Here is a 24,674-nt window from a genome sequence, read left to right on the forward strand (position 1 = left end):
TTCCTTCCATATAAAGTATATAAATATATATATTTGAAATTGTAAGTATTGAAATGACAAAGTTGTACATAGGCAACACTTCAGTACTAACAACTAGTAATCTGGTCTGAAAAAAAGGTATTTTCTGATCGTAATTAATTTACTTGCTTGCATACATTTTCACTAGCAAAATGAGGAAAGTTATACTTGCTTTAAGAACATCAATTATATTTTTATTTCTTTTTACAGTAACACCTGGCAATACACATTACTGGATAAGCACTGGGTTTCTTTTCTTTATAGACTGGGTAGATGACAAAATGTATATTGACATATTGTGCATTCCAAATGCTTTCTACTGCTTTCCATATTAGCCTCTCAAATTAAATGAAAGCTACTGCATAAGATGAAAGTTTTCTGTTAATACAAATTAAAAAATGATTTTTGTTTTTTATAAGGTTTCCAAGCTAAGAGGCTTTAAAGCAATACAGCTGTCTGAACACCAGGTACTAGCATTTAATATGCCTTATGACCAATTTATAGCATAATCATCACTGCATTTTTTAATCTTGATCACCAAGTATGGGGTTTGGGAAGCAAAACACTACACGCATTGAAAAGGAGGAAATTATACAGATTTATGATGGTGGAAGCCAAACCAAGCAAATGAATCTACTCAGTTCCAGTATGGGCTTGGATTCACCTGTGACTGAATTTATTCAGTTCTGGTTCAGGCCTGTGCCAATACATTAACTGACTTGTTAACTGTGAACTGATTCAAACCTATTCATGTTGCAATATGTAACATTTTATAATTACAAAGTTCTGGCAAATAAACGGGGGGGGGGAGGGGGGGTGATTAACCCCAATCCCCTGTTTAACTTCTGAAATTCTGGGAGCACACCTCCAGCACCTACATCACACTGCATTTCCCCATAATATGAATGGGGCCAGAATGACCATAGGTGAGATGGAAACAGAGCTAACTAGAACTCCTAGATCCCCTGTTCTGCCCAGTGAGTCTGCACCTGTAAGTACACACCATAGAAGGTGGTATCCAGGATTAAAAAAGACACAGGTCTATTCAATGATAAGAAACACCAAAGAGATCGGTCAGGAGAATTTCAGACCAGTCAGTCTACTGAAGGCTTGTAAGAGCTGCTGACAAAGACTACTCCAAACAACGGACTGCAGAAATCAAAGATGTATCCAGACTATTTCCATTTTGAACAGTTTTGTCAGAGACCATTACAAATATAGAATGCCCTACTCAGAAAAGTCCCTGATGGGGTTTGCAGAACAAGTCTCAAAGAACAGAAGCATGGGTGGCTCAGGTTGCAAAGGATGAGAGGTGAGAGACAGGCTAGATGGTTGTGCAAAGCCCAGAAGGAGCGAAAGGTATCTATCTGTAAGAAACAAACTCTTCACAGGGCTACAATGCAGATCTGACCCAAGAACCTGACTACTGTTCAGCTTCAGTTTGGAGAATTTAATAATAAATTCCAAGTTCAGCTTCAGTTCAAAAACTCACAAGATTTTAAATTATTCGCAACGTGCTTTCAGCATTGGTTCAATTCCCTGCTCATGTTACACATGTACTTCCAACCTACTGAATTCTATGTTTATCTAGCTGATCATCATGAGGGTGCACCACCCTAACACAATAACCAGTGTTTCTTTGTACTACATTTACCTTCTGTCACTTGCCTCTTGCATCACACCAAACCCAAAGTCAATAACTACATACACTTTTCATCTATACATAGACAATTAAGCTGTCAGTATACAAATATAGTTCATAATTGGTTTTCTAAAACAGTTTTTTATGCACAAGCAACTGTGTAACTATGTGTTGTCAGCATAAAGAGGTTTTGTTCCCTTTCTTAGTGTTATTTATCATCAACAAATAGAATTAAGTGCAACTGGTAAAGCACATCAAAGCTGTGTTGCCCGTTTTATAAATGGGAGCCTTCTTGCTTGTTTTCTCTTTCATATGAGAAAAAGTCAGGCAAAAAAATAATTTATGCCTCAACACAGATTTTCTATTTACGGTTCTGCTAAGGCATGAAGAAAAAAAAAAGGTAATGCCATCATTCTCAGTCTTATGAAACGTCCGTGTTACTTACTTTGCCTGTGATCCTATGAGTGTCACTTAAGGAAAAAACTACCAAGAAAACAGTATAAATCAAGTGTATAAAAGTAATTTCAGTACCCTATTAAGAGACCATCACAAACTCTAGTTTCCAAATATCATTTTTAACATACCATAGGTTTCAGGCTCTATTTTTTCTCTTTCTTCCCAACAAAGACAGTAAAGCTTCAGTATCCTAGATTTTTTAAATGTATGCAAATCACTAAGTAACTTAACTCATTAATGTCCATTGCTTAACTACGTATTTAAAGTTAAGCAGTAACATGATTGTTCAAATTTGTGATGAAAAGCTAAGCAAATAGAGGAGTTTTATAATGCACAGCAATTTTATAGTATAGTGCAAACAAGCACAGACAGACTCAAGTTAGCTATATGATATAAGAAAGACCATTCACATAGATTGGGGAAGAGTATTCTTTTAAGCCATGAAATTAAACACTACATTTGTGGAAACAGACTGCCATCTTCTGGAAAACAGTGCATGCTTGTTTAGCCAAAATCAACTTGAGATTGTTAAACTTCTAGTCTGGCGTTTATATTCTCCTGTACAAAAAAAAGAGATTATCTTTTTTCTGCAGTGATAACATATATCACATTTAAAAAATACTTTGTATTCAATTAGCACTGAATATTTGAAGATTTTCTCAAAAGAGATCATTGAGCACACAATATGCAGAAATATAAATCTAACTACTGAAACAAAAATACAATCTCAGGAATTGATCCTAAAAACTATGCTAACTTCAGGAAAATGTCAAAGCAGACTGACAAGACACTAAAATTTGAACTGCCAAGCATGTGCAGTGATACTGTCTGACAATTGCCTTATGTATGGATTTGTAGTAGATGAGAATAGTACTTTTGAATCAAGTTAAATATCTAAACAGTTTAAAGTTACAGAGGCATATCCAACATTCAATATGCAAATAAACAGCATTTTTCAAAAGGAACAATCAGTACTGGACACAGTGCTCTAGACGTGGTCTCACTAGGGCAGGGTAGAGGGAGGACCACCTCTCTCAAACCTGCTGGCAATGCTCTTCCTAATGCAGCCCAGGATATCATTGGCCTTCTTAGCCACAAGGGCAGACTGCTGACTCATGGACAACTTGCTGTCCACCAACACCCTCTCCACAGAGCTACTTCCCAGGTCAGCCCCTATCTGTACTGATGTATGGGGTTATGCCTTCCCAGATGCAGGACCATGCACCCTATGAAAAGATATTGGGAGAGCTGGACTCGTTCAGCTTGGTGAACAGGTTGCCCAAAGACCTGGTAAAAGCTCCATTCCTGGCAGTGTTCAAGGCCAGGCTGAACAGAGCCTTGTGCAACATCATCTAGGGTGAGGTGTCTCTGCACATGACAGAGGGGCTGGAACTAGGTATCTTAAGGTCCTTTCCAACCCAAACTGTTCTATGATTCCAAGTGGAAAGTGAAGAGCGAACTTCTCGGCAGTGCAACAAGGGGCAACAGGTACAAATCTTTGCCTGGGAGGTTCAGCTTGGACATTAGGAAAAAAATATTCACTGGGAAGATACTGCAGCACTGAATTCTCTGGAAGTAATTCCAAGAAATGTCTGTCCTTGGAGGTTTTCGAAATTTGGCTATACAATGCTGTGGTTGAACTCATGTAGCGCTGGCAAAAGTTCTGCTTTCAGAAACAAGTCAGGCTAACAGTGGTGGCCCCTCCCAATCAGTGTTTCTATGGTTCTACCTGAAACAGTTCTACAAAATCATTGTTTTTTTAAAGAACCTAAGAAAGGAGGTTAAAATGAAACAGAAAACAGATTATCAGACATACTACAAATTCACTCTATATTCTTAGAAGAGCAATACTTACCTCTAAAACTGATTTCATCACTTCTTTCCATGTCTTAACCACAGTAGTGAATCGCCTACTTTCTTCAGGCATCTGAGCCATGATGTCGGGAGAACTGAAAACTGGCTCCAAATAAAGCCAAGTAGCCTGTACCTTCAGCCATTCATCCAGGATATCTTGTACCAACAACAGCTTTCCTTCCCATTCCCTATAAAATAGTATTAGCTTAAATGCATGAATTGATACTTCCTGTAAAACATCTCCAGCTATCCTGGTTTCATCTAGGATAGTTAATTTTCTTCCTAGTAACTGATGCAAGTGCTGTGTTTTGTCTTCACTCTGAGAACAATGCTGATTAACACACCAGTGTTTTACTTGTTCTCAGCAGCACTTACTTGACCAAGGTCTTTTCAGTCTCATGCTCTGCCAGTGAGGAGGGGCACTGGAAGCCAGGAGGAAGCAGAGACAGGACACCTGACCCAAACTAGCCAAAGGGGTATTCCATACCACAGCATGCCCAGTATATGAACTGGGGGGAGTTACCCAGAAGCCCGAATCACTGCTCAGGGTGGGCTGGGTATCTGTCAGCAGTTGGTGAGCAACTGTATTATGCATCACAGTTGTTTGTTGTTATTTGGGTTTTGGTTTATTTTATTTCTCTGTTTTCATTATTATTATTATTGGTGGTAGCAGTATTTTAATTATTAAACTGTTTTTATCTCAACTCATGGGTTTTACCTTTTTTCTGATTCTCCTCCCCACCCCATTGAGGAGCAGGGGGAAGTGAGCAAGTGGTTGCATGGTAATTGTTAGCTAGTATTAAGCCACACCAGCAGACTGCTATAGTCTTTTTGGAAATTTGCATATTCAGCAAGTGCAACAGGTATGTTTTAAGATATCAACAGAAATTATATTCGCCTAGCCTGATTTCCTGCATAAGAAGTCTACAGTAATCACCTCTGTTGATTTTGCATTTATCAAGAGGTAGAGAAAAATGTGGCTTTCCAAGAGGTAAGTTAGGCAGCTCAATTAATTTACTTCCACCAAAAATACACCATAATGAAGATGAGGGATTTGGAATGATCTCTGGCAGCAACCGGGAATTCTATCTGCTTTGCTGGGTTATTGAGAAAAGCAACCATTCTGTTATTGCCTAGATCTCAAAGTCCGAATTAACAGTAACAGCTTGCATTATCAAAAATGTTGTCACCAAACAACTATTGATGAAATTACCGAGGGGTGCTTCCTCTTTTTCATAGGCAAAACCTACCATTTTACAATAAGGAAGGAAGTCTTACACTATAGTAGAGTAATAATTAGAGAATTAATGCTTTGTGTTCACTTAATAATGCTATTGGAAAGTACATGTCTGTATATGTATATATATATTCATGTTTATTAACGTGCTAAAATCTGAAATAGCATTTCTGCAGGTTAATAGGAGTTTGGAGGTGCCTATATAACTAAATAACTATATCCCAACTTCAGGTGAACGACATAAAACCAGATTAAAATCTATGCTCAAAGATGGAAGTACGGAAATTTTAACATGCAATGCTAAGCTTTAGAATTGAATTTTCTGCATTAAAAAAAAAATAAAATAGAATCTTTCATCACTCCGCTGATACTTGCCTTCATTTTCTTTATCTCCTCACATAAGACCTAATAATTTTAATGAAGAGCTAAAATATTCAGCAGTTTTATAATTTAGGTAGGAAGCTTAGACTATATTCTCTTAGTCTACAACCTTTCCCTTTATACCTCAGTTATCTTTCACCTGGTAAAACAAATATAATGGTATGATGCATGCAGTACCTTAAGTACCAGAGCATGTTAAAAATGTTTAGTAACCTCTCCAATGTATTAGCACTTCCCATATTGTTAATTAAAAGACTTCTTTTCCAAAAGCATCTTTATGGGATTAAACAGCACGTAGCTGACTAGAGCTTTACCCTTTCAAAACAATATTAATTCACTGCTTAAGGGGATAAATAAAAGCAACTGAAGCCCCTCCAGATGAAGCAGAAAAAATTTCTTATTTGGTAACATTACTTGGTGACTTTCTATTAGAAAAACAAACAAAAAAAATACCTTATTCTCGTTTCATAAGGCTTAACAAACGGAGAGCCTCTCATAGTCTGAGTTTTGACAATGTGATCATCCAGTAACAGCTGAATATCATCCACAGATGACAAAATATAGCTTCCTGTGTCTCGATAGACATGGAGACTGAACTCCATTTCACCCCATTCAGAAATCATTTTCACTAAAGCCTTCTCAAGTGAATGCTCTTTGCTGGCTGTTTCACTGATGGTCTCAAACTTTTCCAGGTATGGTTCAAGATTCATGTTAATATACGACAAGAGATTTGAGTTTTCAGAAGGAGACAGTGGTAAACCAACAATTTTTGACATCTCTTTCCAGTGCCTTTCTTGCAAACCAGGATTACAAATCACCTGGATTAGAGGAATATGGTGTTTGAATTCCTCTACTTTTGATCTAACCTGTCTTGTTATTGCTAATGCATTTGGAGAATTTTGGAAGGATTTTTCTAGTTTATACAGTCCTTGCCAGTAGCTTCCTACATCTGCTTCTACTTTGTCTGCATCCACTTCTGCAAATGATCCCCCTGTCCAGCCTTCATGTTTTTTGTTGAATTCAACAGCCATATCATAGAGACAAAGATATGGAGCAAGAGTATTCCGGACACTTCTATGCTGAGGGAACTGAGATACTGGCCATCCAAAGGACTCTTCTTCTGAATTAAACTGATCCATCTGTTGAAATATAAATGAGGGGTGAAATACAAAGCTGTCTGTGATATCAGGTTGTTACAACAGGGATTAGGGAGGTTTTCTGGTGTCTTCAACAAGCTTCAAATTAGGTTTTGAGTTACTAAACCAGCAACTATAATTGTTGCCACTGACTGCAGTCAAAGCAAACTAACAGTAACAGTTCAGTATTCATGCTAGTCAATAGAAGAAAATGCTTAGAGATTAAAAAGGCTACCTGGCTATTCTGCTAGAATTTGCATTACCATGAAGGCTTTAGCAGATGGGAGGTAATATTGGGCATCAGGAATTGCACTTCCAAGCACATAAAATTATAATTTCTATGCAAACCCATGTAAACTTAATCTACTTTTTCATTACGCAAAGTGCTGCCATATTAATCAAAACCACATAGTAACAAATCACTGCGCTCAGTAAATTTGCAGTTTAAATATAAAGCATGTAAAAAACATTTCATAACTGAATTAAGAATTATTTTGCTACATCTCAGTAACTGCATTACTAAGCAAACTGATGATTCTGATAACACAATATTAAGATATAATTTATACTGTTGGACTAGATTAAACTATAACATGTACCTTTTCACCAGCAACATCCAATTTCGCATTTAATGCTTGAGCTTTCTTCAAATACTTGTCGAGTTCCTGAACATCTCCAAATGTGCTAAATTCTTCAACCTGCTTAGTGTAGCTTTCTAGTTCCTCAGCAAATTGCTGACAGTGCATCTAATTAAACATCAAGGAAACATAGACTCATTTTTAAAAGATCACAATAAATTCTGTAAAAAAAAAAGGAATAACTATTCTGATTTGCTACAGTAGGACACTTCATACTTAAAGAATACCCAAGATATCCAACATATTTGCATGAGTATCTATTCCACTCAAATTACAGAATTTGCCCTGTCTCCTGCTGTTACTTACAGCAATTTATTGGGCTGACAGAGTGTTCTGTGTCATAGGATATAGTTGGCCATAAAAATTTCTGCTTTCTGGGATCAGAAAGTAGATCAGTAGTCAGCAGACTCATAATAGCTGAATTCAAATTCTTGGTATATCTCAAAACAAAATAATAGGATTAATCAAATTACAGATGAAGCCAAACACTTTCACAAGACAGAGGTGTTTTTTGCCTTAAAACCATACAGTTCAAGGACAGCTTTTTCCTCGTACATACAACTCCACAACACATTTCACATGGAGTAATAATTAGTGGTTAGTGTCTGAAACTAAGTATTAAACCATATAAAGCAGTAAGGTGTTCTAAGATAAGAGTCTATGCTGCACATTTATTTATAACACAGTAACACTTACCAGCTACTTCTTTAAATATACTGCATAAACAGAGAAGCTCACTATCTCAAAATACGTATGATCTAAGATAAAATGATGAGGAGACTAAGGAGCACAAGAAAACTAAAGTGGACAGCTCTACAGGCAGTAACCATAATGAATCAGGAGCCTGGTAATTAGCAATCCTTGCGGAGAGACCTCATCATCCAGATAATATAACAAACTGTACTGTAGAAGGCTAGTAAATAGAATGAAAAAAGCTAAGAGAGATAAAAGGCAGGTAAAGTGTAACAGATTAAAAAATAAAAACATATAAACCAGATCTGGATCAAGATGCACTTACATTACAAAACTACCTTATTTGACATTATCCTAACAACAAAATCACACTTACAAATGAATGCAAGATTTGTTTGGGAGTTTTCTGACCTATCACAGAAATTTCATATATTGCCACTGACTTTAAAGGGACTACTTACACATGGCTTAATTTAAGCCATATGTCTTTAAAGGATGTATCTGAATTTTATTATCTCATATACAGACAACTTTCATCAACATTGCTGGAAGTTCTGTCACCAAAGAGATTCCAGAGTACAAAATGTAAGATATCGCTTGTCTTGCAGTACTCATGGATATGTGAAAAAGAAATGAGTGGCAAGCAGGAAAAATTTGTTAGTACCAAGAACAATACAAAACCATCTACTTCAAACTTCTTTTAAAAATACCATCATCATGGCTTGACTTCACGAACGAAAATATATGGGAAAAAAGTGATTATTCAACCCATTATGCCATGTCCTATATGCCATCCAAAATTAGGAGCTCAAGGACTTTTAAAATATTGTCATCACAAACCTTAAGCTCTTCTTGAAATTGCAGAGTTTTTTCTTCAATTATCTTCCTGTGGCCTTCAAAGATATCTGGCATTCGATCGTGCCACTGAAAAACGCTACTGTTCAGTCGAATGTCTGCTGGTGAAAAGCTGATGCAGTCTATCAGGAAAACAATGTATTTTACAGCATCCGCTAATTTCTGCTCCAATTCAATTAAGTCACATGTTTGTATGTTCTTTACAGCGTCCTGGGAAGTATAAATTAAAAATCAAGACTTTTTAATATCATTTAATGCCAAAATAATGCATGAAGTAGTTAATACTTAAACTTTAAAAGCCAATTTTTTACAAGGAAAATTAAATAAAGTTGGAAACAGATGACCTGAAAAAGTGTTTATTTGGAACAGCATGGTATTAGCCACTTTAAAAGCATCCAGATTCTTAATACAACTGCCCTACTAGCTTTTTTAGAATCATACAATCATAGAATAGTTAGGGTTGGAATGGACCTTAAGATCATCAACTTCCAACCCTCCTGCCATGGGCAAGGACACCTCGCTCTAAACCATATCACCTAAGGCTCTCGTCCAACCTGGCCTTGAACACTGCCAGGGATGGAGCATCCACAACCTCCCTGGGCAACCTATTCCAGTGCCTCACTACCCTCACAGGAAAGAATTTCCTCCTTCTATCCAATCTACACTTCCCCTGTTTAAGTTTTAACCCATTACCCCTTGTCCTGTCACTACAGTCCCTAATGAAGAGTCCCTCCCCAGCATCCCTATAGGCCCCCTTCAGATACTGGAAGGCTGCTATGAGGTCTCCGCACAACCTTCTCTTCTCCAGGCTGAACAGCCACAAAGTTCTCAGCCTATCTTCATATGGGAGGTGCTCCAGTCCCCTGATCATCCTCGTGGCCCTCCTCTGGACTTGTTCCAACAGTTCCATGTCCTTTTTATTCTGAGGACACCAGAACTGCACACAATACTCCAGGTGAGGTCTCACAAGAGCAGAATAAAGGGGCAGGATCACCTCCTTCGACCTGCTGGTCACACTCCTTTTGATGCAACCCAGAATACGTTTGGCTTTCTGGGCCGCAAGCCCACACTGAAGCCAGCTCATGTTCATTTTCCCATCGACCAGCACCCCCAAGTCCTTCTCCACAGGGCTGCTCTGAATCTCTTCTCTGCCCAACCTGTAGCTGTGTCTGGGATTGCTCCGACCCAGGTGTAGGACCTTGCACTTAGCATGGTTAAATTTCATGAGGTTGGCAACCTCACAAGCGTGTCAAGGTCCCTCTGGATGGCATCCCTTCCCTCCAGCATATCAACCGAACCACACAGCTTGGTGTCATCGGCAAACTTGCTGAGGGCGCACTCAATCCCACTGTCCATGTCAGCTACAAAGATGTTGAACAAGGTTGGTCCCAACACCGATCTCTGAGGAACACCACTCGTTAGTGGTCTGCAGCTGGACACTGAGCCATTGACCACAACTCTTTGTGTGTGGCCATCCAGCCAGTTCTTTATCCACCCAGTGGTCCATCCATCAAATTGATGTCTCTCCAATTTAGAGACAAGGATGTCATGTGAGACAGTATCAAACGCATTGCACAAGTCCAGGTAGATGACATCAACTGCTCTACCGCTGTCCATCAGTTCTGTAGCCCCATCATAGAAGGCCACCAAAGTTGTTAGGCAGGATTTCCCCTTAGTGAAGCCATGCTGGCTGTCACAAACCACCTTGTTGTTTTTCATGTGCCTTAGCATGCCTTCCAGGAGAATGTGGTCCAAGATTTTGCCAGGCACAGAGGTGAGACTGACTGGTCTGTAATTCCCTGGGTCATCCATTTTCCCCTTCTTGAAAATGGGGGTTCTATTTCCCTTTTTCCAGTTGTCGGGAACTTCACCTGACTGCCATGTTTTTTCAAATATGATGGCCAGCGGCTTAGCAACTTCATTCGCCAGCTCCTTCAGGACCTGCGGATGGATTTCATCAGGACCCATGGACTTGTGCACGTTCAGATTTTTAAGATGGTCTCGAACCAGTTCCTCTCCTACAGTGGGCCCAAGGTCTTCATTCTCACAGTCCCTGCGTCTGCCTTCCAAGACTTGGGTGGTGCGGTCAGAGCCTTTGCAAGTGAAGACCAAGGCAAGGAAGTCATTCAGAACCTTTTATTGAATAAAACTTCAAAGAATGGGTGAAGCTGCATGCACAAAGGTTTGGAGTAATGGAAGCCAATCCAGACAGCCTGTTGTAAGTGCTGCAGGTTTGGGAAAGAAAACATTTTGCTACTGACAAAAAATCAGTGTGATAACCACAAGAGAAAAGAAGGACACACTTCGGAAAGGGAAGTACTGCATAGCCCAATGTAAAATTAGGTCTTCCCTACCAGTAAGAATGTAAGGAATATAGGCATCTACTGTACTGCTCAGTATAATTAAAATAAAAATTACACTGTTCCTTCAGATCTCAAGAGATGGTAGTAAACTGCATTGATACTCTTAGAATGGCAACACAGACCAGTTTAAACTATAATCCTTTATGAAGCACCCTGAAACATTCTTAACAAGAGCTGTATTAGTAAAAATGTTGGCCAATTGGACAGATCAATAGTATACCAGTATATGTAAATATTACTTGATATCCATCAATTGAACATATAGAAAATTTTTAAATGATGACAACGTGACTCACTGGAAAGACTTTTCAGGTAGGCATAAACGGTCCAGCAAATCTACACTTTTGCTCTTGTAACAGCAGTTTCCATGCTTCAGAATATACTCATTGCTATAGATCAAGAGAATATTTGGCTACTAAAAGAACCCCCAAAGACTATTAAAACTTTTCAGCAATCAGATGGAAAAACTATTAGAAGGGGTTTCACACTGGTACAATTATTATATACTACCCATGATTACATGCAATTTGTTTATTCTCCAACTCAAAATTATAGCATAGTGCCATATTCTCAGATAGCACAGAGTTCAACATCTAAAGATTTTACTTTTTACTTGAAAAAGTTACTTCAGTTATATTCCATGATAAACTTTCAGCAAAAGTTCAAATCACTCAGACACAAATTTATCCAACCACTCAGAGACTTGATTTGTTTTAAGCAGATCTCTACATTCCACACATTTAACAGTGGACACATACATCAGGACATTGCTGAATAGCGAGAGACTAAGTCACATTACCTTTCAAGTGTGAATATAAGTCCTTTGCTGATCTAAATTAGAATACATCAAAGAAGCAGCAGGATTTTGATTACAAAAGTAGTATTTGTAAGTGAGATGGGATTTTACAGTTATAAAACTGCAAAACCCTACACCTGCTAAATTTTAAATAATCATTTAACAAAGTATGTAAAGGTAAAACTATTTAGTACAACTTGCCAATGAGTGCTTTTAAAGTTTTCTCATGAAGAATTAAATACACACTAAAGTTCCGTGCACCTCAGGTTTCAACTCTTTAATTAGTTTAGAATATTGGGAATGAATATTCAGAATGCTCCACATCTAATTTAATTACTTGAATTTAATTTAGGAGAACTAAGGGGTATTCACTGTTTGACTATGCTATCTGTTCAGAAGCATGAAAAACACACGGTCTTAATTTAATTTTATTGGCATGTTGCCTGCACTACAGAAGTTAGTTCCTAGCTGGTTGCAATGGGTAGATGGGGATAGAAATACAACCATGCACTTACTCCGAGCCATCATTTACAAACACATTGCTTCCAGAAAATCAGTGAAAAAACTTCCAGGTAATATCTGTATTACTAACTAAGTATTTATATTAGTAACAGGCTCAATCACTGTTCCAGCCAGCCACACTGCTTGCTAGAGCTCCCCCACAGCAATGGTCTCCAGCGTTCTTGATCATACATTCTTGCCAGCAAGGACTCTTTCAGCATGCACCCCAACATATGTGTATTTATTTACACGTTATATAGACATACTATAATATAGTGAAAAGCTCACTTGTTCTATCAGGAAAGCAATGTATATATGATATATGATACATATATATATATTATAAACATGTTTTTAGCAAACATCACTTGAGAAACACCACTGAAAAAATGTAGTGGTTTCTCTTCATGAGCCAGATGCTTAGTTTTTACTGTACTAACATATTGTGTACACAACAAAGCATGCACAATAGAAATTAAATAAGGATTACATGAAGATGAAAGGAATACATTGAATATTTACTAATTTTACAGAAATCTTTCTGCTTTTACTATTATTAATAATATATCTAGTGAAAGAAATATGATCAAATGTGCTTTATCTAATACTTTGAGATTCAGGTACAGAGATTCAGGTCTTGTTCTAAGTTCAGTTTATTTAAATATGATTTTAGTGGCTGTCAGTAAAAAAAACAACAACAAAAAACAACCCTCAAAGATACATAGATCCAAATGGAAGAACTTCATCATTGGCTGTGCTTAATAAATCATGATCCCATCCACCAATTATGCAAAGGTTTTTGTTGAAATTAATCTAGTAAATTTCCATCTTCCCTGCCATCACTCAGTTGTTCTTGCACCTGGAAAGTGTTGCATTTTTAACAAATGCATTCAAACCCCACTAAAACAGCTCAGAAAACTGTTACCAAGCTTTTAAAGTGTACAGATATGGGGGGTGGAGGAGTGCCACAGTTTTCAGCAACAAAATCACGTAACAATGGAAGCATTTCCAAACATCCATTTTCAAAATTCTCTCTCCAAAGCAGAGTTTTCTTTTGAAAAGCAGTTCATTTCTCACTCATTCTGAAAGATGTGACCTGCACCCTGAATGAAAGATTGTCATTATTTTACCAAAATATCTGCAAGGTAGCATGTTACTGACAGCCACTTGTCAGTAGGTCAGCAGAATTAGGAACACTTGTATTTTGTTAAAGAAAAACGCATAACTCATCTTTAAGTGGCTCAGAAAAAGGTAGTTCTTCATGTATGTCCTTATTGTATGTTCTTCATGTATGTCAAATCTAGCAAATACCATAAACTGAGACATAATAAACCTCTGTACTTTCACCCAGCTGTACAGCAAATCTCCACACTGCATAATTTGTCCAAATACTTGTTTCTACAAATCTTCAGAAATGTTTTCTATGTGCCTTCAAAGACAAACACACTTGAGTTTGTCACCATATTGTTTTCCATGTATAATTTCAGACATTCAGGTAGCAAGAACAAATGTTTCCCCAGTGGTATGTGCTTTTTTCTTTCACCATTGAGTAAGAAGAGGATTCTGAGTCTTCTAGCACAGATCATTACATTTTGTAGGATTAAGTATCACATGACTTGAAACATCACTGAAAAATTGTAGAGGTTTCTTTTCATGGGCCAGATGCTTAGTTTTTACATGTCTTGCTACTATCATTAACCAATGTCAAGGCACAATAGACTTTTTAGGCAAAGTTCATCATTAACAATAACGAACGTGAACTTATACTTCAAATACTCTTACTGATAATTCCAATTTGGTTTTGGGGCTTTTTTTGCCAACTAGTCAAATCTGATTAGAACCATCATTTCTACTCTGTAATGTGGACAATGCAGGGCTCGTATTAGGGGTAGAAGCATCAGCTCTGCCACTTTCTTGATCACCTGTGCTCACATTATTAGTATTATCTTAAATCTACAGTTTCTTTGAGGGCATTTTACTGTGAGGGTGGTGAGGCACAGGAACAGGTTGCCAGGAGAAGCTGTAGCCGCCCCATCCCTGGAAGTTCAAGGCCAGGCTGGATGGGGCTTTGAACAACCTGGTCTAGCAGGAGGTGTCCCTGCCCATGGCAGGGGGGTTGGGACTAGATGGTATTTGAGGTCCCTTCCAACCCAAACCATTCTATGATTCTATGATGATCTTTTTCAGCCAGTTGCCCATTTTGTGAGAGTTAGGTTAATTAAAACTAGATAACATAATCCACAAAACTGTTTAACTGGGCATGCAAACTGCAACAGATAGTAATACACTGACAGCAAGCGAAGGGTGCCACTGTGAATTCCCCTTCATTGTGGAACACCCACTCTTTCCTCAGGAAACCTGACATACGTATGTGATACAGGACCCTCTGACACATAGATAAGATCAGATATTGGTAAAGCTTAATTTCTTTCTCACTTTTTTTTAGATAAGAAGTAAATACTTCAATGGATCACCTTGTGCACCCTCTGGACTGCACACCCCTTACTTTGGAGACAGGCACCCTACAGGGCTTTGGTCCATGCTAACTGGCATTCTTGCCAATAATGCCACTGTATAGGGTGACAGCACAGACAGTGAACTACTCCAAACTAGCAGTCTGATCACAGCCATGGTGTTTTGGTGGAGAAAAACTAGTTTAACTGTTATGTATAAGGGCCAGGATATGACATTCAGCCTCATGGCCAAAGACCTATCCATTTCTATTTTGCAACAAAAGACACAGCACCAGTGACTTTAACAAGGCCACAATCATACCTGTAAAGGGGGTGACCTGCATATCTTACTGCTTAAGGCCAGAGCAAAAGTATTGGTAGCTACTTATGTCTTGGACTCATGAAAAAAGAAGAGTACCTTAAGCTCCATAAGTTCCTGCGTGTTAGCTGGAAGAGAAAGGGCTTTTTCTGATATTCTCTCATACCCATCACATAGTCTGAAAAATACATCAAAAAATCCCAGTTTGGCATTTGTGTTTTGTTTTAATCATCCTTGGACCAATCATATACATTTATAACAGCAGAAACAAGATCAACACATTCTTTGAAGAATAAAAAGATTCAACACTGTAAACAAAATTAAATGCATTTCAATAGACGTTTTCTGTTTGGGAGTTACCTCATATTTATGTCTTGAAGATCGTCGAGCATTTTGGAAATCACTTTTTCACAAATATTTTCTGCTCGCCTTCCCAAAGTATTTATTAGATCATCACAATGCAATTCAAACAATCCTAGACGGAGGCGCTGCAATACAAATATAACAGGTGTCAGAACACTGAAGAGCTTTTACGTATTTTCTCTCACTGTCATAAGCAGAATGCCAGGGATCTCATCTAGTAATTTAGTTAAACCATAAAATACTTTTCAAACTTTCAAGTGAAGAAGGGAAAGAAAAAGCCACAGTTGCAAGTAACTCCTCTGTATTTGTACATCAAAATTCATCTAAATCTTACCTCTACTGATTTTGACTGTGACAAGAAAAATCTACTTCCTCAAAAATGACGGGCATCTACATAAATGTATGGCAAGGAATGCTGTCTGGTGAAATTAGAGTTTCAGATACATCTAAAATAGGTAATCTTGTGTTACTGTTAGAGGCACATGACATTCCTTAGGATTAAAAAGGGACTCTGCCTCCCAATTGGTCCCTGAATCCAATGCTTTTTGACTTGCGGGCAAGTAACCTTTACTTCCACACACAGACACCCTCATAACAGGCCTGTAAGTACTAGTTTCTCCAGAAGGGAGGTTTGCACTTGTCCTGGGTTCAGCAGTAGCAGTAATTTTTCTCCTTAGTAGCTGGTGCAGCGCTGTATTTTTGACTTTCAGCCTGGGAACAGCACTGATAACACCGATGTTTTTAGTTGTTGCTCAGTAATGTTTACTCTGATCAAGGACTTTCTGAATCTCATGCTCTGCCAGGGAGCCTGGGAATCCCAGAGGAAGCAGAGACAGGACACCTGACCCAAACTAGCCAAAGAGGTATTCCATACCGCAGCACGTCATACACAGGATGTAAACTGGGTGTTACCCAGAAGGGCTAGTTCACTGTTCAGTCAGGCTCGTTATTGATCGGCAGGTGGTGAGCAGTTGTACTCTCTTCCCTTGTTATTTTCTTTATCATTACTATTGGTGGTGGTAGCAGTAGTGATTTGTGTTATACCTGAGTTACTAAACTGATCTTGTATCAACCTGTGGGAGTTACATTCTTTCGATTCTCTTCCCCATCCCTTGGGGGGGGGAGCGGGAGGGAGGAAGTGGGGGAGAGTGAGCAAGCAAACCTGCGTGGCTGAGTGAGTTTAAACCACAACAGCACTGAGCATTACAAGAGAAACAACGTAAGGAAAACCACTTTAGACTTCTGAGTTCTTTTTCAGATTGGAGGCACAGAGGATTCTTACCACAGAATATCCTTACAGGGACAAAAAAAAAATGTGTGGTTCATCTTAAAGATCCGCTCTCTGCCTTAGACACTTGGAAGCAATTTGTAGGTGGCGGGACCCACACTTTATCTTACTCCTTAGCATCTAAGAGGAACATACTCCGAATGCCTTCAGAAGCCCCAGAACAATTTCTAGCAAAAATAACTTGTTTAATACAACAAATACGCCACAGAAATGCTTTAAAAAATAAATATTCTATTTCATTTTAACCATCTCACAGCTAATTATCAGCACCTTTGACAACATTCATAAGCACAAAATCAACATTCAAATTATATCCATATCTCTTTTTGAACATTTTTATCATTTACCTTCCCAGAAGTACATTTTATTTCCTCTGCAAGTTTCTGGTACTTTATAATTTCTGTTTTAATTTCTTCAAAGGTATATTCCCCTGACAGGAATTGATCAATATCTCGTTCAGCTTGTTTGTTTATCAGGAAGCTGTACTTATCATACAGCTTGAGATATTCCACAGGTGCAGCACTCTCTTTGATAATTTCTTCTCTGATCCTTTTCTTATGCTCATCCAAGATCTCATCCAGGATAATGGGCTTCAAGACAGTTGATGAAAACTCACCTTTTGGCTTTAAAAAATAACCCACAAAAGCATTTTCAAGTTACAATTATGTCTGTAGCTCACTTATGTCATGGAAGTTAAACATAGACAGAAAAAAATCAACTGTTACTTTAAAATCTTTCTAATTAGAGTCCAACTATAAGCCTGATTTTGTAGATACAGCTATTTACAGTCTACTGCCATACTTTTTCTTTAAGTCTTAGCTTACGGATGTTTGTCTCCAACAAGTAAGAAATCAGAGCTGCTGCTTGCAGAAATTCAAACTTATCTATTTACCCAAAATAATTCCATCGACAATTTTAAATTTAGTCTACATGGACTTTATTCTTCCTGAATCACAAGCACAACTTCAATTTTGCTATCAACTGATGAATCTGTAACATTACTAATATGGAAAACACTTTCCTGCAGACCTCCAGAAGATCTAGAGTCTTGCTCTCGTACATTTAGACATGCTTGGGATGTTCCATTTGTCTGTTCACAGGTTACTAGTTAGTGCTTTTATAAAGCATAGCATACTACTCAGGTTTCTGCTTGGTCATGTGTTCAAGCATATTAACAAAAATGGTGAGAGTTAGTTATTTAAAAATCAAATTGGTGCTAAACAGAAAGGACAACAGAAAGTCCAAATTATATTCCTTCAGGAAAAAAGAAACATTCACCTCCCACGGCTCTCTGGAAAATGATTAAAATCCAGCATAGGGCATTACTTTCACTCTCCACCATGAAAACTAAGACTGCTATACTGAAAATAACACACAATCCTAAAAGAAGTAGATACATTATCATCACTATTCTTTCACAATATGTTTTTACTTAACTTGGATTGTTTCCTGTTTGAATTATCATTTTATCCTGGCTGAATACATAAACCAACTAAAATAGCAACAGCTTAAAAATTATAGTTTATTATCTGTAAGGATAATCTGCTCAAAAGTTTCCATATTTAAAGGACATCATCCTTTTCAGTACCAAAATAGAAGGCATTTTCCAGAACACTGCAGAAATATGTTTAAAATTTAAATACATCCATTTTGTTTGTAGTACATTTGCAGCAGCTGCTGCTGCAGACAATAGCTCATAGGAGAAAACAGCATTCATGGCTTTTTATTTGTTAGAGAACATTTATTAGGCTTTTTATTAATAAAATTATTTCAAATTGTCCCAAATATCCTGAAAGAGTATTGTAATATCACTATGCAAGTTTTGACAGTAGGGCTATCCAATGAAATACCTAGGAACTAAATGCACCAACAATATAACGATAAAACAAAACTCATAAGTATTGTAACTTCTTACCCACTTAGAAAATAACTTGGTCTCAATTCTTGGTATATCACTGACAGCTTGAATCATAATAGTGTAAATATTAAGTAATGTATCCTCATAGTCACAAAAGTCGGGTTCAAATTTAATATTGTTATTCTGAAGGATTGGCTTCAGGATTAAACCTGGCTGTTTGTAGGCTTGGAATGATTTCTAAAACACACACACACACACACAACAACAACAACAACAACAACAACAAGAAAGAAAGAACATTATTAGTTAACCTAACTTGTGCAGGAAAACTCAAAGGATCATTAAGAATTACTCCAGCATACGCATTTCAAATTGCCAGGCTTTTAACTGCAAATGACATGCTACAATTGTAAGAAAAATACCCATGCAAGTAGGAAATATGTCTCTGATGCAATTCACGTAATCTTATGTTCACATTATTTTTAGCAGGCACTAGAGGCATCCCCTATATGCTAGCCAACAACTGTTTGCGTAGACTGAGACACAGTAGCCTTACAGCAGTAGCCCTCACAAAGGTAGCAATATATAAAATTATTACATGTACAGCAGTATTCATCATGTATTCATCATTTGGTGCAGTCACTATGAAACTACTAATGAAAACGTGTTATACCCAATCATACTTGCTTATCAATAATCTGATCCACAAAACTGAGTATTATGATGGTTATATTTGCAGTATGGATTCCCATGTATTCCAGTATGAAAAATTGTATATGCTTTTGTCCTTGGTGGTATGTTTTGATTTTCTATTGTATCTTTAATCTGATTCAGCCACCTCTTAACTTTCCTGTATCTGCTAACATATTATAACTACATTAAAAAATAGCAAACATGAGGAAACATTTTATCACTACTAGGTAGCATAGGATCATCATTGGGAAGGATAACAAAATATGTACTTAGAAATAATAATAGCAGAAAATAGTACTGTATACAGCAAAGTTCACTTATCTCAGAAGTATTAAAAACAACTACAAGGGAGTAGGAATAAAAAAGTAAATTCTCTGCTTCCACAACGTGAGTCCTTACTCATATTCTCTGCCTATTGTTTCATCAATATTATTTGGAGCCAGAGTTCTGTGGATATTTGATGGGAAGTCTGTATTAACAAAAAGCTGAATAAAGATCCAGTTGCACTCCGAGACACCAAACAGCAACAAGAAATATTTACCCCTACAACAGAAGTTATGTGACTGCAAAAGAGAAACTTATTTTTCTTACTTTTCCCCAAGAACTAGATTGCCAATGCATGCAGCAGACACCTACTAGTAACAGAGAGGATAAGAGTTGTCTGCAGATGGGTATTACACAGACCACTTACACAAGATGCAAACAGCCTTCATATTAATGAATTTCTACTGTATGTCTAACTGACTGCAATATATTCTCAAGGATATCAGATCTAAGATATGTTGATATTTCCCTTCTGACATGAGGAAAAAAAAAAGTTATTTTAACTCTACTTACTAAAAATGTATTCCTAAAATATTACTCTTTTTTTTTCCAGAAAGCACATGCCACTAAAATTTATACTTACTTTTCTATTTTTTCTCCAAAAGAAACAAAATAAAGAGGAAACAAACTGTATGTGTATGGATAAACAATGCTGCTAGTATGCATATGAAAGACTACTTACTGTAGGTTGAGCAATTAAATCTGTAAAGTCTTGAATTGAATGTAAAAGTAAATGTTGTAGTTGATGAGTCATTAAAGTGGCAGCAGATCTGAAGAAAGACTCTAATTTCCTGGTGCTGGCACCGCTGGGTACTTGTTTCCGTTTATTTCCCTGGCAAAAGATTTTCTGCACTTCTGGAAGCCAACTTAAAAGAATACAACATCTTTAAATTTTTCAAGTGATGAGCATTAATAAACCTGTGGCTTTAAGTTAATTGCTTATATTACATGAGGTCAAAAGATGCTGCAGTATGCTTGGGAAACCATATAAAGCAAGTATGTCACATGGTTGTATCTTTGAAATCTACAGAATCATGTCCCTGAAAATGTTATCTATTATTATGGAACCATATTTAAAATAAAAGATAGTATGATAGTTAAGTTTGCTATCTTGCTTTGGTCTCGTATTTATCAGGAGAGAAAGGCTTTGCAGGCATCATGCTTAAGTGCCAGGGTTACACAGTTCGTTATTCAGCCTTGTAACCTCAGTAGCTGTTAAGATGTGAACTCAATCCAAAGGGAATTCTGCCCACTTGCCCTTAACAAAAATGAAATTGGCTCTGGTATTGCTGGGAAATAGGAAGAAAGCACAGAAGCAAACAGCTTTCAGTTAATAGCAGAAAGGTATCTTCAGAGCAAGGAAAAAATACACCTGAGAACAGTAAAGGCAATACGTAACAAAATCATGGGCAAGCACAGAAATAAAAACCTTCAAGGCTAAAAGCATGAAAAACAGCTTATTTGAGACTGTAGTGGTCTCAACTGTTAGTTAATTAAAATCTGAGATAGTAAAAATGTAGTAATATATAACTGCAGGAATCAAGCATTACTGATTAAAGATCAGAGGCATACAAGCAATGCTTTGTCTGGTGGAGGGTGTCCCCGCCTGTGGCAGGGGGGAGTTGGGGCTGGATGAGCTTTAAGGTCCCTTCCAACCCAAACCACTCATTGGTTCTAAGAAAAGGGTATGAAATTCCAGCAGTCTGTGCTTGCAGGGCCTGGGGTGAGCTCAGCACTGCTGGATGTGTGGCTGGGAGCCCAAGGCAATTGCCTGACTTCAGCATCTGGGAAGGTTTTAAAAAGTGACCATGGAACTTGGTAAACATGCTGTGCGTTTCTGGGGTTCCTCACAGCCCATCATTACTTGAAACAGTAAAATTTGTTCTCTGGTTGGACCTGATGATCTTACAAGTCTTTGCCAACCTAGTTGATTCTGTATTTCTGTGAATGCAGTCTGGCCACAAACATAAAAAAAAAAAAAAAGACCTAGCAATTTTGACGCTTTATTTGAAAACGTAACTGCAGCATACTGAGCGCACTACCAAGAAAACTGCCGTTTGCCTTTTAAAACATCTTGGACTGAACAAACAAATATCATGGGTGAGGCACTAGAATGGGTTCCCCAGGGAAGTTGTGAGTGTTCCACCCCTGGCAGAGTCCAAGGCCAGGCTGGATGGAATCCTGGGTGGCATGGTTTAGTGTGAGGTGTCCGTGCCAGTGGCAGCGGTGTTGGAACTAGACGACCTTAAGGTCCTTTCCAACCCTAACTATTCTATGACTCTGTGAAATTATTAATAATAACAACAACATTTTATTTTCTCACTTATCCAGCACAAATCAGTCCACAAAACAAAAGCTTCTGTCATAACAGACTGAAATACGTTGTGTTGTTGATCTCTAAGAAGTGAGCAAAATACATGCCACCAAAAGTTACAATAAAGTGCACAAATTGTGATACCATGTTCAACATTCACACAACAGCTTTTGTTCGAATGCCTCAAAGAATTTCAGAACACTACAACTCATTTTTCAATATGTATGACTAAAATGGGACATTTCTTCTCCCTCCAGAAAATTCAGTTTCAGAAACAGGTGAAGGAAAAGTTCAATCTTTAATTCTAACTTAAAAAATACAGATACATCGGATCATACTTCTTAGATAGAATCGCTCTGGCTTTTCCAATCTCCTTCATGATTTTATTCCGGAATCCTGAGAGGTCCTCAGCTTCTGGTTGATTGTGAAATATTTTTGTATCAAGAAGGCGGAAATTTCTGAAACAATGTAACATCAATACTTCAGGAGCATATTCACTCTAACTTGTTTTTTAGTCTTTTTTTTTTTTCCATAAAACCCTTTTCATATTTCACAAAGATTAAAGGATTTTTAAACATAAAGACTTAAAAATAATGTTCATTTTGGAAATTAGCATTTATTGCTTCAGACCAACCACACAAAAGCACTGCAGTACTACCTGTATGCATGGTCTTAAACTGAAGTAGTAATTATTACTGAAGTCAGTAATTACTACTGACTAGTAATTATTGAGCATATTAATAACTATTTTCAGAGTCAGAATTTGTGTATATATTATATAGCATTCCTTTCCAGGACTGGATGGCTTCTTACAAATACAGCAAAACAACATTAAAAAAAAAAAAAAAATGACCACCTAAACCTAGCTTCAAAATCATTTTCAGGGTTTAGATTTTTTCAAAGACATTGGCTACATTTTGTCTCCTACTCAGCAGATACAACAAAAATAGAACAAAACCCCCAAAACAGACAAAAAACCCCCAAACCAACCAACAAAACCAACCCAAAGCAAAACAAAAACCCTCTCCCTGCAACTTGTTCTGGCTCCTGACCTGGACAGGTCAGTTCATTCTTTCTGTTTCATCAGTCAAGAAATAAGCAAGCAGTTTGGTCTACTCCGGAAAGCAGAAAATAATAGCACATCTAATGCCTTTTGCCCTTGCCAACCAGATAAGGGGGGAGGGGGGGGAAATGTATGTGCCCCCCTAGGCAAGACAGCAACCCTTCTCTTGGGAGACAGGCTGTTTTGAATGTTCCTGACCTGAGAAAGACCAAGCTCTAAAGAAAATTAAATATGAAATGGCTAAGCTATTCAACTTTCATGTGTAGCTTCTTGCTTAAAACTGCCTAGATACCAAAGGAAATGAAAACAGCAAAGCCCTCCATGTGATTTCTGGGGAAGTACAGATAGGAAACTTGATCACTATTGAGGAACATTTGGCAAGAAATTATTCACAGAATAAAGTTAGAGAGACCACAGAACACATCTGGGATAATGCCTTTTGAACAAAGCCATCAGAACCATGATCAGATGCATATATTGTAGCAGTGCAAAATTCAATAGGGCAAACTGGAAATCTTAAGATATCACCATTTGTTATTTCTCTATACAGATTCAGAAATCACTGAGCAGCTGAAACCTAAGAGATGTTGTTAACACTTACTTAAATGAGGTCTCCCATAAGTTCAGAACAGCAAGCATTGTAGGATTTATTGTATGCAAATTTGCCTTCATGTAACGGCATGCTGACAAGAAAGACTTGTTCCAAGGCTTTGGCACTACTGCTATTCTAAAAAAAAGAAATAGAAAATCAACCACAAAGCCATCAAGATACAGTAAGATGAATGTAGATGTGCAAAGAACCAAAATATATATACATTTGTTTTAAGATAGTTGTTCAGCGTCCCAGAAAGAACAAAATTCAGGAGATAAATCTACCTTTCTCCTCATTATCCAGATACCAAAAAAAAGTCTTCAAAAATTGACTAGTGTATGATAAAGAATAATACGAGAGAAATATTGGCCAGATCCTAAGAAATCTGTAGCCTATTCATGGTGCCTTATATGTAGGAAAATCATTATACATACATAATGTGTATAGTCAATACATTTTTCTACAATAAGTTGTATCTCTGTTTATGCTTAGCACATCAAATCTACAAAAGCTCATAAATTTAATGCCTTTTCATAAACTCAGTCTGTTTTCAAATTTTTTAAAACATCAAGCTATTTTGGGGGAGGTTTTTATATACTCATAGCCTTTATTTGATTTAAAAACAACTGTCAACTTCTACAGGCAGTCTGATTTTACTATTAAAATACTAAGCATTGCAACTTAAGTCGTATACATTGCAATCTTTATGTTGCAAGGGAAAAGCAAAAACACTCCTGACAACCTTGTCATATAACACTGTTGTTCTCATTTCCTTAATGAACTCCTATTAAAGAAAATGGTAATTCCAATATCAAACTCAGCCATTTCTCAGTGAAT

At 37.4% G+C, this 24,674-nt stretch overlaps 1 protein-coding gene across 4 annotated transcripts in view; it reads right to left on the reverse strand.

Annotated features, from left to right (window-relative positions):
* Positions 1 to 24,674, reverse strand: part of DNAH7 (dynein axonemal heavy chain 7) — a 116,022-nt gene that overhangs the window by 81,278 nt on the left and 10,070 nt on the right. For 3 of the 4 annotated variants that reach the window (XR_009728958.1, XM_061376660.1, XM_061376652.1), the window contains exons 8-18: positions 23,847 to 23,972; positions 22,521 to 22,640; positions 20,551 to 20,734; positions 18,909 to 19,088; positions 17,341 to 17,616; positions 15,703 to 15,830; positions 15,442 to 15,520; positions 8,896 to 9,120; positions 7,324 to 7,470; positions 6,042 to 6,727; positions 3,972 to 4,158 (exon numbers count right to left, since the gene is read on the reverse strand). Coding sequence is in view for 3 of the 4 variants with exons in the window: in XM_061376660.1 (XP_061232644.1) it covers positions 3,972 to 4,158; positions 6,042 to 6,727; positions 7,324 to 7,470; positions 8,896 to 9,120; positions 15,442 to 15,520; positions 15,703 to 15,830; positions 17,341 to 17,616; positions 18,909 to 19,088; positions 20,551 to 20,734; positions 22,521 to 22,640; positions 23,847 to 23,972 (2,338 nt within the window). In the remaining variant the exon portion in view is untranslated. Of the gene's footprint in view, positions 1 to 3,971; positions 4,159 to 6,041; positions 6,728 to 7,323; positions 7,471 to 8,895; positions 9,121 to 15,441; positions 15,521 to 15,702; positions 15,831 to 17,340; positions 17,617 to 18,908; positions 19,089 to 20,550; positions 20,735 to 22,520; positions 22,641 to 23,846; positions 23,973 to 24,674 lie in introns of those variants that run through there. The other variant, XM_061376668.1, reaches the window with a different exon arrangement.

Source organism: Neopsephotus bourkii, unplaced genomic scaffold (assembly GCF_033783945.1).
Source record: "Neopsephotus bourkii isolate Nb327-2 ecotype Australia unplaced genomic scaffold, CSIRO-AGI_Nbou_v1 NB_196, whole genome shotgun sequence".
Taxonomy (NCBI): Eukaryota; Metazoa; Chordata; class Aves; order Psittaciformes; family Psittacidae; genus Neopsephotus; species Neopsephotus bourkii.